At 42.8% G+C, this 15562-nt stretch overlaps 1 protein-coding gene across 1 annotated transcript; it reads left to right on the forward strand.

Moving 5' to 3' along the window:
* The first annotated feature begins 12681 nt into the window (after positions 1-12681).
* ppp1r3ca (protein phosphatase 1, regulatory subunit 3Ca) lies at positions 12682-15317 on the forward strand. Its single transcript, XM_070978423.1, has 2 exons — positions 12682-12857; positions 13245-15317. The coding sequence occupies exons 1-2, from the start codon at positions 12844-12846 to the stop codon at positions 14275-14277; spliced, it is 1047 nt and encodes a 348-aa protein (XP_070834524.1). The 5' UTR covers positions 12682-12843; the 3' UTR covers positions 14278-15317.
* Positions 15318-15562: the final 245 nt, after the last annotated feature.

Raw genomic sequence — 15562 nt, forward strand, 5'->3', positions numbered from 1 at the left:
GGTGAAGAGCATTTGTGCTGCAGTGTTTCGATAGAAAATACACTGCACATCACCCATGACTCATTTGATGGAAGATATCATTTCAGGGACTGACACTAAAGATCAATGATAGTAAATATTTTTGTTTGAATTTTGAACATTTGAAGAACTCGCAGACTCCAGATCTGCTCCTGCTCTCTGAAACCATCTCTGTGTGGCTGCTGCTCTGCTCCCTCCTCAGCTCATGTGGTCCAGCCCTGGTTGAAATGAACCAGCAGCTGCACTGGTTTAATCCTGAATTCAACGAGTCCCTGCTGCCCTCTGCTGGAGAAGAGTTAGAACTGCAACATGTTCGTCAAAGCCAAATTTAATAAATCCAGAATGAATCCAGAGACATTCAGCAGAAATTAAAGGAGGGAGGTCTTCCTGTGGTCAGACAAAATACTGACTGTAACTTCTAAATAAAAGGCACAGCTTTATGTTTGCAATGTTAGCTTTAAACGAATAAAACTTAAAATCTAGAACAAATGCTAAATCTCAGAGCTTTCCCACGCGAAGATAAGACCTGACCTGAGTGCTCATCACAGATTCCATTATCTGCCTGTTCCAACATGTTATTAACAAGCTTAAAGTGACACTGAGGTGACGTCATTTAACTTTCATAAGTGTAATTTTTGCACATTGACACAGGACAAAAGATTTTACCACCAGAGGTCACTGATCACTGAAAACACCACATGAGGCGTGAGTGTGTGTGAAAGAGCAGGAACTCACACAGATGTGTGTGACGTGTATGTGTCTCTCCTCATCACCGAAGCTTCATTTCAACATTTATTAATCAACAGTTTGATTAAATTTGATCTTGTAGTTTGTAATCTCTTACAGTTTGGTCTCAGCTGTGAACGGCTTCGTCCTCGAACAGTTCACCTGACAGCAGCAGGTTAGTTAAGAAAAGTGGGCATTTCACGCAGCCGCCGCCTCTTGCATCAGAATCAGCTTCGTTCAGCCAAAGGTTGACACGCGAAGCAGGTGACTCGCCTCGGCCTCGTTCTCATCGCCACCTGTGTGATAAATGAGTTTGACAAGTCTGGCAACTCATTGACTTTAAAACACACAAAGCACTCCCAGCCCAGCAGGTGAGTCCAGCGTTCCAGCGACTGGACAGCAGAATGATTGAATGTCTGTCGCTTTCACAGACAAACACTTGATTTTCTGTGAGATTTTCAAACATCTGATTCTCATTTTAAAGCTGTCCAACATAAAGGAAACAAAGCTGGAGATAAGTTGTTGGGAAACAGTACTTTTAATTACTCAGATAAAAGACGTGTGATACATCACTGGAACAATATTTCATGATTGAAATAAATTGACTGATTGATGATTGACAGTTGCTTCACTCACACTTATGACCTCTGAACTTCCACATAATCGTGAGATAAGATGTATCGTGACACAGCGCTCTGATCCTGGCATAAGACCCGCATGTAGTCGTAACATTAACGTTAGCTGGCACCGTTAGCATTTATTGCTAACACCGTTAGCTAACACAGCAAAGACATTTTAAAGTGGCTAATGTTGCTGTTAATCAATCAATGATGCTTTCTTGCTTGTTTGCTGCTTTTTTAGGTGTTTGTGTGATGAGCTTCCAGCTGTCTGGCTGTGTTTGATTGGCTCCCATCATCATCATCATCATACAGAAGAGGAGAGCCGCCTCATTCACTTCAACACCGAGCCAGTCCACGTTCCACTCCTCGACTGCAGAAGCAGCAGCTCTTATTCCATGTGATTTGTGGATTTGTGGTGTTGGTGACGCTCGTGATTTGGGTTGTTTTCTCGAGTAACAGTTGGAGATATTTAATGAGGAGCTGACCACAGCAGCAGGACTGCGTGGCCTCTGCGAGGTATCAGAACAACAGTGTTGTGTAAACAGCAGCGCTCTTTGTGAGTTTCTGTGCTGGAGACGAAAATAGAAATTTAATGAACGCAATGTTGAGCCCTCAATCACTGTTTTTAGGGGCATTCTGAGATTTGCTCCCGTTAATTTGTGACGCTGCTCCTGCCCGATAACATGAGCCCTCTGACTTTTGTTGTCCTCCTGCGTTGGACCGAAGTGACTGCTGGGCTGTTTCGTGCAGGATGAGCTGCTCTCGCTGCTCTCAGGATATTTACACAAGCTGCAGCATCAGTCAAACATCAGTCAGATTACAGCGTGGCCACGGACGCCTGGCTATTTCAAGACCAGCTGAGCCTGAGGTGGCACGCTGCCACTGCCTACGAGTGTGTGTGTGTGTGTGTGTGTGTGTGTGTGTGTGTGTGTGTGTGTGTGTCAGGGGGTGTGTATGTTCATGCGGCTCACATAAGGACGAGAGTGTGCCTGAAATGTTCCAACATACGGTGAGCCTTTCAATCAATGCATAACAGATAATACACTCCACATGCTGTAAGACTGTGTGTGTGTTTGTGTGTGTGTGTCCTCAGGTGTGCCAGTGTGAGGGTTAAAGGGGGACACCTCATACACACCTCAGAAAGTTAACTCTTAACTCATGGCCCACTGACACGGGAACTAAGGACACGCAGAACGGCTGCAGTCCTAGCACGGCGGGGACAACCCTCCTGAAGTTCAGCAGAGACCAGGATCAGTTTGTCCTCCACTGCAGGTCACCTGAGCTTTTTGGAGGTGGCAGCTCATTGGACGGCTTCTACTGGAGCTCAAACACCTGCCGCTGCTGCTCACTGGTGTTCCTCCAGGACCTGAAGTTCCCAACACATGTTTGTTGGTATTATTAAGTTTCTCCTGCAGTACATGTTTTGCAAATTATAACATACTGTTAATTAGATTCCTGGCCAAAATGACTCTTCATTTTGAGTTGAAACGCACAAACATTTCTCTTCATAACAAACTGAGCTGCTGTCTCTGTCAGCTGTGGCGTCCTATCAGACAGTCATATGAATGTTGTGATTCTCTCCTCATGCTGCTTTTATTTTGAAAGGGCGGCATGTAGTTGCATGATAACTGGAGCCGGAATTAAGAAGACAACAGCTGTGTGTGAAACAGGTAAAAGAATTCATGTCATTCAGCAACACCTGCACAGGTATCCTCAGTTATTCTGGCTGGTTAGACCTTTTCAGGACTGACACTTGAATTACGTCCCTGTGATGCGTCTCCGTCTGCTGGCTGATGGAGTGAGACAGATCACACCTCGATGGTTCTTTTGATGAGATTAGTTTTGATGGCTTCAGGAATTCCCTGCATATCATTTCATTTGTTCCAGGTTGGAACAGCTGCAGGCCTCACTGTAGGGTCCCACGTCGGTCCCACGAAATTCACAATCTTTTCCAGAGCTCGCTCTCAAATCTCAGATGATGTTAGCATTCAGACCGTAGGAGGGGACTCAGCTGAAAGAGTAGCATCCTTCAAAGGCTTGGGCCTTTGGATCAATGACAGGCTTTCTTTTAGTGAAGGAACTGAAGGTTGGGCTGGATGTTTTATTGTCAAAGCAGATCAGCAGGTAGGAAAACGCTTACATTCAGGGTTGTGGACCATTATTTACATGAATGCTGCCTCCTCCACACTTTGCTCTGCAGTTCTCTACGTTTAATAATCAACTCAGAAGTTGGAAAACCTTCAGAACATACAGCTTAATGAAACTGCTTTTCCTAAAGCTTTTATCAACAAGAGGAGGAGGAGGAGGAGGAAGAAGAGGAGGCGGAGGAGGAGGAAGAAGAGGAGGAGGAGGAGGAGGAACACTAATGTTGTCTAACGTTTGGCGGTGCAGGTGAGGTTGTTGCAGGGACATTATGTTACAGAGAAACAGTCTGTAGGACACAACAGTTCGTTAATATGTTTTTATGTCCTTTGACCGATGAGTAGTTAGGCTGGAGCTGTCCTCTAAAGTTAAACTCAGGATTAAGTTCAGGTGAGGTGAGAGATGCTTCAGTTGGCTAATCGCTACCAATGTCCTCCAGGCCATAACTCAATTCAACTCGCCTCAACCCAACTTTATTTATCTAGCACCTTTCACACAAACATGCGGCTCAAAGAGCTTCACAGAGCGAGAAAAGCAGCGAAGATAAGAGGAATTACAGATAAGACAAGACAAGATAAGATAAGAGGAATTCCAATTAAGAATTTCAACAATAAACCCAAAAGAAATGTTCAACATCAGGCATGGAGGCTCCTGGAGCTGCAGGCAGGGTCATGCATATCGGCAGTTTGCTGCAGACACACCCACACCTCCGCCTCACCTACACAAACACAAAGACAGTGATGTTTGAGGTGTTTGTCTGGCTGCTAATATTAACCTGCACGAGCTCGTTCAGGCTGCGATTTAGTGATAGGCAGTAAAAACATGAGACTGATAACAGGTCTAATGTCTGGAACAGCAAATTATCCTCAGCAAGTCGAGGCTCGACTTTTAAATGTTGGTTCTTGATATTTAGTGTACAAATATATTTAGCACTTCTCATCTTTCTCATGGTCGGCATGTGTTACTGTTATAAACTGGATTTTTAGGTGGAATTAATCTAAATTACAAATTATTTCACACTGAGGGTATTGCAGGTATCATCATCGATCAGAAACTGTCATTCAAAGCACACACTGAAAATCTGTCTCCAAGCTGAAAATCTAATTGGGTTTCTTTTTCAGGAACAAATCAAACTTCTCCCTCAAAACAAGGGAGAATTTGATTTCAACAGCTTTTCTACCTTTGCTGGATTATGGTGACCTGTTGTTTTTGAATGCTTCAGATGCCACTGTGCTTTGCGTTTTCTTACTGGCTGTGGAAACCGCACTCATCACTGTATTTTATATGTTACTGCTGACCGTCCCTCCATGTACGCAGACTTTCGCGTTGGTTAACTTTCATATATAAAACATTCTTGGCCTAGTCCCTCCATATCTTTCCTCCTACATGTGTAGAAATCAAAATCAATGTGGCCTTCGATCTCAGTCCATTCAGCAGACGGTGGTTCCCAGAGTTAGAACAGAACTTGGGAAAAAAGCTTTTAAATATGCTGCCCCCTCCTCTTGAATACACTACAGACTGATCTGAAATTATCAGAGCTGATCTCTCTGAGGGAATTCTGTGACAGCAGTGGCTGTCACAGTGTCATTAATGTGAATAACATTCACAGCAGTCTCTTTCCTCTCCTGTGAATTCCTCCTCCTCTAACATCTCTGTCACCTGAAGCCGACACTGGACAGTCGGCTCACTCGGCGCTCCTCTCGCGTCCAGCATGTTGTTATCTGACCTGCTTCATCCGCCTGAGAGTCCGTCTCTGCACTAAAAGCTGCTTCTATTCCTGTCGCTGTGATACATGATGCAAAGATGAACTGCATTGTTTGAAGTGGATCGTGACTTCTGACCAACTGACCACGCTATAAGTAGAATAAAGGTTATCACGGTCTACGGTCCTGTGCTCTGCTGGTTTGGCGATTATGCAGGCGACTAATGAGGCACAGAAAAAGACTCAGCAATCTGCCAATCTGATCCTTTGCCAGGTTTGGAATGCACTTACAAAGAAAGATGAAGGGCAACAACAAAGATAGATCCAAGAATTCATTCGTTCTTCAAGCCAAAAGTTTTTGAAAAGGTGATGCGGGAGCAGTTCATCCTGGGTCACAAAGGACGCCATATCCCTCAAAGCTTCTTTCTTTCTTTCTTTCTTTCTTTCTTTCTTTCTTTCTTTCTTTCTTTCTTTCACCTAATGTGTTGCAAAGTGCAGAGCATGTGTATGGGTATGTGTATGTGTAGTGTTGACTTTTATGATGCTGTAAGAAAAGCACTGTGATTGTCTCCATAGAGACAAATAAATTATCTAAATATGTAAAAATCCAGATGCTTTGTAAGTACTGTAGACACTGTATTGTAGTTTAGCTGTTTCGCTCTTTTTAGTTCATCCACAGACCATATGCACGCGACTTTAATGTTAAAATTTCAACCCAGAAAAACAGTGGACAAGCATAAGGAGTCAGAGATGACCCTGAAAATTCAGCAATGATCCTGAAAACTTTCAATAAACTTTAAAATGCAGTCAGAAACAATTCAGAGATGAATCTGAAATGTTTGGAATAACCTTGAAAACAATTTTCTTGGAAAGTCATGAGGAAGCTTGAAAGTTTGTGAGTATGTTTGAAAAGTCAGAGATAATTCTTGAAAGTCAGAGGTTAAAAAAAGCATCTTGACATGTTTGAATGAAAGTCAGAGAAGTATCCTTAAAAGTCAGAGGTGAGAAGCCGTTATTGACCCTGAAGAAAGAAAACCTCACGTTCAGTCGTCTACATACCTCTCACATCTTTACCTTCTCGGGCTTTTCATCATCTCAGGTGACTCAGCACCTGAAATTAATCCTCCACACTGAGCCTCCTCTGCCCCGGGCTTCACTACCTCAGTCCCAGACCGGCCGAAATTCACAACTTCCTCCCCCACATTCTTCATCTTCCTCACATCCACTCACCCCTCCTCATTTCCTCAAACTCACGTTACTGTGACCTGGTCCTCAGTGAAAACACACATCTCAAACACACTCCATGTAGAAATGTCCCGTGCTTCCGAGAATAAAGTACGGGATTATCTAATCTATTGTTGACTCGTTTCATTCTGTTTCATCATATGACAGATAAAGCCTGGACTATTGATTAGGCTTCTACCTCGACTCTGGCAGACTGGCAGAAAGGCACTGCAGAAATAAATGCTCCTCATTAATCTCAAAAGCCAAATAGTGCTTCATCACTTCAATACAATTCAAACATTCAGTCATAGAGTACCACAGTCCAAGCTTAGTCTTGGTTTTCATTGTTTTTATTGACTTGGCTTGTAATGATTGGCTACTCATACCAATTAGTGCCATTAAATTACATATATATAGCCAATGTTAACTGGTCAGCCACTGGTTAATTGGTCACCTCCAAGCAGGTGTTCAGATGGCCTATCTAGCTTTACTGGGAGATGCTGCAGTTTGTGCCTTCAGGAGAAAACGCATCTTCAGAGACTGACGTTACATATTTGAAGAGAGTGACAGATGTCTTATCAGCCATTTCTGAATGCCAGGACGTTTTGCTGCAACTCTGCAATTCCCTGGAACGATATCCAAGTCACTGCTCTCATCTGATACTGATCTCAAGTTCAAGTCCTGTCTACCATCATTTTCCTGGCTAGAGGGACATTTCAGAGGGAAATAGCAGCTCAGATCTCTGAGCTATCCCAAAGGTTTTAAATGGCACTGTAAGGCTGAGGCCCAACCATATTAAATTCCCTTTTGCTGAACAACATCAGAATAACATGACGCAGGGCCTCCATGGCATTGCTGGAATACCAAACAATATTGGAGCAATAAACTGCACATGTGTTCAAAGCTCCATCTACTGACCCCATCCAATCCAGGAACCAGAAAAATGACCATTGCATCAACGTGCAGTTGAGACGCCACATACTCAACACACTCCTTCGTTTGAGGAAAAATAAATATTTTATTGTATATTGTTGAAGTGATTTGGCATATGACCTAAAAACATGACTGATGACCCCATTAACCGATCCCATAAACTCTAAGAGTGCACCTTTGGGCTGTTGGATATGTGTGGACACATCTGGGGAAAGCGCTTTTAAACTGCTGAGAAGGTGTGCAGGATCATTCTGACATGCTGCGTCCTTCACAACATTACAACAGCTCATTGCATTCATCCACCACCTGCAACAGAGCTGCAACTACACTGCAAGCCACATGATGTGGAACCTCCTGGCAGGGCTGCAGCTCAGATCATCTCTAATGACGGGATGCTACAGGGCCTATTTTTAAAATGACAAATTGGATAATACTGTTATGTAATTACTGGCTTTTCCATGTTGAACGCTTAAACCCGAAATTGGAACCCCTAATGCAACTATGAACAACACAGGCTACCATGCAGTATCTATTTTTTCTGAAGCAAGCAAGACACAACACTTCAAACATGCACTTATTTATTAGTGACAACATCCAGTAATCGTTAATGATGCTTCAGTGTTCAGACAGTCTTTCTATGCCTGTCACTTCAAAACATCCAGGAGTGCCAGCTGATTGTGGACAAAGTTTTTGGTCAGGACGCCGGCATGCTGATGAGATAACTGCCATGCTTTAGGAAGTGGACCGTGTGGCTGGCAGCTGAGAGGTCGAAGGCACGTCAGCTGCCACTCCAGCATTATCTGGAACTATGATTCATATGACAAGTTTTGTTTGCAATCCTATTTTCATTTGAGTAAAAGGGAAATGTTATTCTGATTGCTTTGCACCATAACACACACGGTGGGAAGACCAAAACTGGCTGGTGCGCATGTGCCATCACGTGTGCGCATTTATTTTGTGCACAAAGTACGAACATTTCTAAGCACATATTAGTTAATGAGGCCAAATGTGTTGTGGCTGAAGGTTTGTGCTGTGAACTAAACATCAATGACGGATCCATTTAACTCCCGTTCTCTTTACGGTCGACATTAAGAAGCGAGGGCAGCACATTCATAATTGCTGATTACATTTCTATGCAGATGACACTCTATTATATGCAAATGAGGGCAGAAATGAATTTGTAAATAATAGTTTAGCAGTTTTGGCTGCATACAAAGATCAATTTAAACATCTTTTAAAATAAAACATTGTTGCTTTTTTGAATTTGAAGAATGAAGAATGGCTGCCCGTCGACACACTGACTTACTTGGAGATTGAACGTGTGCAGGATTTCTGGCTTCTCTCAAAATATGCAGATAAAAGACAACATATTGAAGCTTCTGGTTCCATCGACCACTCCCTGGAACATCATTGCTGTCACTGTAATGACCTGAGTAAATGAAGATGACATGAAATATTAATGGAAGGAATCATGACTATTTCTATTCTGGGTGTCTGACAGGTATGCCTGATATTTCACTCGACTCTGCTGGACCTCGGTGCTCGTGGGAAACAGAATCATACTTAGCCGTCAACATTCTTAAGATAAATCCAAGGTATGTGACAGCAGTCAGCCAATCACAGTGCCTGATAGCCTCTTCTGATAGCTTTTGTCTGCAGGCCATCGAGTGGTTTTATGTGAACAGTCACTGGGCCAGCTGGCAGCCTGGAAATCACACAAGAGCCAGTGATGTCAAAAGGTCTCTCTCTCTCTCTCTCTCTCTCTCTCGCTCTTTGTGTGTGTGTGTGTGTGTGTGTGTGTGTGTGTGTGTGTGTGTGTGTGTGTGTGTGTGTGTGTGTGTTACTAAAAGTGTCACAACCTTCCTGTCGTCCTCAGATCAGGTTGGGTTTCTGCTGTAATGCTGTGAATTTCCAAACAGACTGAAAAAGAAAAAATGTACAGTCGTGTTTGCAGAGAAATGTTCTTTTCTGTTGTGGATTCCCAGATTAGATTATTCTAAGAACAGAAACTTAAATCTGAAACCTCGGTCACAGGAGGTGGAACATAAAGCTGCTTAGATAATGTGAACAATGCCAGTACCACAATATGAATATGTGCCAATGCAAAAAGAATACAGCATTTTACCAAAATAAAAGTACAGAAGAAGCAAATTTAAGAAAAATTAAGAAAATTAGTATATTTGAGTGTATGTATTATGGTATTATTGACATTACATACTATGTGAACATAGTTTTAATTTTACAGATGGTAATAGCTTTCAGGTAGTGGGAAACATATTAGAATATTAAGAAATGTGTAAATGATGACTGAGTCTGAAATGATCAGAAACAAAGTACAGCATGAAGGAAATTATTCAAGCAACTGCTTGTCCTTGAAACATCTATCCCCGTTTTTGTTCAACATTTTTCATATTGCATTGATGTAACAGTAAATATGTAAATGTTGATTCATTGCTGATCTTTCCTTTCTACGGTTTTTCATCCCTGTCTGTTAGGTCTGAATTTCTGCTTTAGCAATATGTACACAAGCAGCACAGATCAGAAAAGGTCACTGAATTTAAATTTCAAGAAAGAAAAAGAGATTAAATGAAAGCTGAAAAGCTCCAACAGAGAGCAGAAAACTGAAAGAAATATTTATCCTATGCTTTCTGACTTTTATACAATTTAAACTTATTCATGGTTAACTTTAAATTTGTTAATAAATGTTAACGATGAATGTTTTTTTGTTGGTCTGTGATGACATGCAGCCTGTTTACATGCCTTTTGCCCAGTGCATGCTGGGACTCAGGCCCTGTGTGACCCCTGCTAAAATAGATGAATTTAGAAAAGTGATTGAATGAATTAATCGATAAATCGGCCAATCAGTTAATTTATTTATTTGTCAAGACAAAATACCAAAAATTCTCTGGTTCCCGTTTCTCAAACATGAGGATTGTAGATTGAAGTCTGGGACAGTCAGAAGACGTTAGCTTTGACGGGCATTTTCACTATTTTCTGACATTTCGCAGAATTCTCGTCGTTGTGGAACATCAGTCAGCAGCTTCTGTTTGTTGTTTTTAGATAATTCCCTTTTTGCAAATTTCTTGAGCAACACTGTTTCTGATAAAAAGCCACAACCACAAAACTGCAACAGACGTGAAGTAACATCTTCTGAGGGCGTGGACGGCAGCTGCTGGCACTGCACGGCTCCTCCCATCTATCATCACATCTGTGTTCACACTTAATTCAACCTTTTGTTTTTTCTGAAAGTCATCCTGACTTGCACAGCTTGGCTCACTGAGATCTCAGTTCGTCTGACCTGTTTCTAGGTTGATATCCCAGACTTCTAACTTTGGCACGATCACATGAACACTGCCTGATAGTTGGTGCTCAAAGAGGGTGAACATCCAACACTGGAAATCTCTTAAGTTTATCACCACCACAAAGAACAGCTGATCTTTGCGGAGAGGACAGCGTGACCAGCAAATTCCAGACAAAAGCAGTTTATATGTTTATGTTTATATCTTTACTCAAAACGTGGGTGGAAACATGAACTTCTTCACTAACGGTGAAAATGAAAGTTGCACATAAACAATCAAATGAGTGAAACTACGTTTGTCTAAACTCTGAAGTAAGGCTCAATTTGTCTTTGTATATAAATCTGTTATCAGTTCTGAAGTGTTTTAGCGTTTGCCTTTCATCAGTCCGAAGGTGGAAACAATTTTTGTTGCAGAAGGACATACTTAGTCATAACTTCTGCTATCTATCTATCTATTTGTTTTTTGTTGGATTTTTTTCTGATGCAATCCTGAGTCCATGTTGAGCTTGGTGTCGGTAACCCTTACACAAGCAGACCAGGCTGATAAATACTGCCTGTTGTCTTTCTGACCATGTGAAAGTGGCATGTTTGGTACTTTGAGTCTAAAGTCTCCCCTCAGATGATTCAGAGGGACACAGAGGTGTCGCTGGGGGGGAAACCCTACACGAGCGACACGAGGACTCCTGCCCTCTGACCTACAGGTTCACCAAAGTTGCCTGGCACTAATTCAAAGACAACCCCAACCCTGAAACGGGCTGATTGGGTAAATCAGGGCTTTCTCCTGCAGCTATTAAAGGGCTGCAGATGCAGGTGAATGAGATGGGACTGAACGCAGACGTTGGACCAACCTGTGGACAGTTTCTTTTGGACCAATTGTCCCACTGTGCTCTAGTTTTGGGTTGGAACAGCACAGTTTCTCCCTGATCTCTGTTCTCCAGATAAAGTCAACACTGTTCATTTGATTTTTTGCAGGGTAATGTTTAACCCACAGCTGAAAATCAATGAAGCAAACAAGCTTTAAAATAGCATCTCTGTCAACACGTACGGAGGCCAAAACAGCAACAGCTTTGACCGAGAGAAGGGTCAGTAACTCAACTTTTAGAGCCTAATTCAGTATAATGTTTGTAATATTTGGGCTTGAAAATGTTTTACTTAACATCTTTAATGCTTTGAATAAAACACAAGTTTTTTCAGTAACAACTCATTACAAAATGGTTTTTCTCATATCGAATGTATTTTGGTCTGATCTGCGCTCACACCCTTGTAACACGCAGACGAGGAAGAAAAGCTCATCACCATTAATTCATTTCTACCTGACGTGTTAAAAAGCCATCACATCAGATCAACTCCTGACCCTCATGATGTAACCTCTGCGAAATACAGTCCAGAAATAATAATAATGTCTTGATGTCAGTGTGGTCGAAGTAAAATATTGCTTTCTTTGAAACTCATTGACATTTAATTTCAGTTTCATAATATTTCGGGACATTAAAATTGTCCTTTTTTTACTTAGAAAGAAGTGATGTAATGTGGGTATAACATTTCAATAATGATTCAATTAAAGTTTCTGTCTGAAACTGCCATCATAGCAGAAAAAATTATGGACTCATTTGTTTCTGGAAGCCTTTTTTGAACACGTTTAATAATCTTTTAATGAATTACACCTCTTTCTACAAGGCACTGAGAAAAGTAGTGCTGCTGTGGCATGTTGAGAGAGTCCCAGACATGTCAGGTGAGATCCAGAGGGTTTATGCAATGCTGAGTAATCTGAAGATCATCTGAAACACCAGCAGGGGTCCATCATGTTTCTCAAATAGCAGCTGAGGCAACAGGCTTTGGCATCCCGACCCTGAGGCCCATGCTGGCGACACTCCCCTATCAGCTGGCTGGCCGCCAGGTCAGGCTTGCACTGATTGGTCTGTGAGGAATTCCTCTAACTTTTCATTGGCTGTTTGGGGAACCATCTGACAGCATATGCAAATTGTCTCTATGTGGCAGTTGAAATCCCTGAGTGCTGAGAAGCCCGGCACTGAGAGGCAGGAAGAGAGCAAGAGAGAGGTGGAAGAAGAGGGGAGTGACGACGGCATGCTCTTCTAGAAGAAGTCGCTGCAGAGAGTTCTGAAGTCAGCGGGACTGAAAACTTTAAACAGCTTTCTCCTCAGACCTGCTTATTCTATTCCATGAGTGCTGCAAGGTAAGGATCACACAAAGAGTCTGGTTTAGGTTTTGAAAAAGTGACCTACATTATGCCGAATTGTGGAAAATGTTCTTGATTCTAGGTAGTTTAAATCTGATTTTCATAGTTGAGCCTTTATAAAACTGAAGGCATCATTTGTGAGATGGAGACTCCAACAGAAATTCATATCTTGCTGAAGTGAAATTCATCAAACTGGAGCTTTTTTAAAGTCAGAAAAGTGAAGCTGCTTTTTAAAAGCTGATGACTGCTCACTTTTCTAATCTCTCCCTCTCCTTCTCCTTCTCCTTCTCTTCCCCCCCCCCTCTTAAATTTTCTCGCAATTTCCTTCTCTCTGCCTCCCTCCCTCCCACAATCCTCCCTCCTCTCCCCCTCTCCCGCCCTCAGTGTGCTCAGGTCTTTCAGTCCATCAGCAATGCCTGGCCCAGTAATGCCGATGGATGTGGCTATGAGATTCTACATCAGCCACTCTCCGCCTCCTCTCAGAGGTTTCCTCAGCTCCTATGAGGAGTTGCAGAGGACCAAGAACCGGGTCAACCAGTCCACCACCTGCAGCCACAAGCCTCAGCTCTACAAACCCCTGCGACCCTGCCTCAGCAACCAGCAGAAAGCGGCGGATGATGATGCCTCGTGCGTGGGCTGGAACAGCAACAAGGCTGGCAAGAAGAAGGTGGTGTTCGCAGACACCAAGGGCATGTCGCTCACTGCCATCCACGTCTTCTCCAAGTTCGACGATGAGCCATATCAAAACAAGCGTTGTCAGGGAATCGCGGAGGAGCTGCAGTTCGACATGACAGACCTGGAAACAGCCACGATGGATCTAAAGATCAGCTCCATGCGCAGCCTGGCGCTGGACTTTAAACAGCCCTCAGCTGACTACCTGGATTTCCGGAACCGCCTGATTCAGAACTCAGTCTGCTTAGAGAACTGCTCGCTGCAGGAGCGCTCGCTGACCGGCACCATCAAGGTCCGGAACATGGGGTTTGAGAAGACGGTGCAGCTGCGTGCCACTTTCGACTCATGGGTCAGCTTCACCGACGTCGAGTGCACCTTCATGAACAACATCTACAGCTGCCAGGACACTGACACCTTCGCATTCGTCCTGGAACTGCCCACCTACATCCCACCACAGAATCGGGTCGAGTTCTGCATCTGCTTCAAAGTCCAGGACCAGACCTTCTGGGACAATAATGATGGCAAGAACTATTGTCTCAAGCACGTTGGCTGGAACGGACAGGACCTGAACGATGCGACGCCGCCAACTTCTGCAGAGCAGAAGAAGCCTTCAGAGCACAAAAATGGCGGTGTGAAAGTGCTGGAGATGGAGTTTGATCAGTTTGGCAGCCCACGCATGTCCAGCGGACTCTTTCCTGGCTGGCAGAGCTGGGGTCAGATTGATAACACCGTGCCTTATTGGTGAAAACACAAGGATGTTTGCTGAAACGGCACTGAATTAAGATAAGAGACACTGACAGGGCACTCAGTTCGAATCCAGCTGTGGGTCTGAGCCTAGACTGGCTCTCAGCCAGAAACTAAACTGAAGTAAACAACCTCTGCTTTTTAGAGGAGGAAGTGCACAAACCAGACAGAAACTGAGCCGTAACGTGCTCAACTGACCTGCTTTTTGCTGTAACGTGGTCGTTTGGCCTGAGAGACTTGATGATCTATGGTTGGAGGATGAGGCATAAACCTGTAAAGTCTATCATGTTTCACAGATTCCCCTTCTGTAAATATTAATGTGCCTTCTCAGAGTGCCTGCCCACTAAAACACAGACTGTTTGTTAAATATGCACTGATTGAGACGTCCCTCTCAATGTGATGTCTGTAAGCTGAAGTCGTGGAATCGGAGCTGATTAAGTCCTTCATATTGAAGGGAAAGGACGGGGAGTGCATGGCGACAAACCGCTTCTCTGCTCAAGGAAACCCAGCTGATTCATTTCTAAAGAAAAATGCACACTAAACTTTAGCACCTTCAAAAAGAAATTAATCAAACATGATTCAAAATGATCTCAATTTTTAGTGTGAGTCATGCAGCCCTTTCTTTCCCTCCATGTACATTGCACATGTGTTTCTGATAACAAAAAAAAAAAAAAAAAAAGTCTGGCTGATGTAATTTTTAAGTAAGTTTGTTAAGGAACTGAGCTGCTAACTACAGATAATGTCACAAGAGAGACTCTGCACGTGATTGGTTGTCTCAAACGGGGAAGACGTTTGGAAATGATTGTGGTCACGATACGTCAAGAAAAGGAACGATGCAACGACCGAATGTTTATGTTTGCTTGTGTTCACAAGTGCAATGATGTGATGAGTGTAGAGTATGTGTGGCTGGAGTTGTGATGGTTCTCTCACAGTAAAGAAAAGGTCTGCGCCCCAGCATTTCATTTCACTTGAAGGTGTGTGTTGCTGACGTCCACCACGTCATGTATTTCCTTTTCAGAAATAAATTTCTATATTTGTGCTAAAATATACTGTGACTCCTTTTGTTTACTATGGTGTTTGAGTTTTTGATTGAAAACTACTTAAAAATGCAGTAATACTCATTAAAAAGTCAAAATTGTAGTGATGGTTTTAATATTTAAATATATTTTCAGCTCTAGCAGTATCACATACACATTTCTCACTTTCTTTACTTTGTGTCTTCTATAATGCTTTCCCAATGTGCACTTCAGAAGAAGACATAAACAAAAAGTACAATTATGCATAAT

This window comes from Chaetodon trifascialis, chromosome 13 (assembly GCF_039877785.1).
Source record: "Chaetodon trifascialis isolate fChaTrf1 chromosome 13, fChaTrf1.hap1, whole genome shotgun sequence".
Classification (NCBI taxonomy): Eukaryota; Metazoa; Chordata; class Actinopteri; order Chaetodontiformes; family Chaetodontidae; genus Chaetodon; species Chaetodon trifascialis.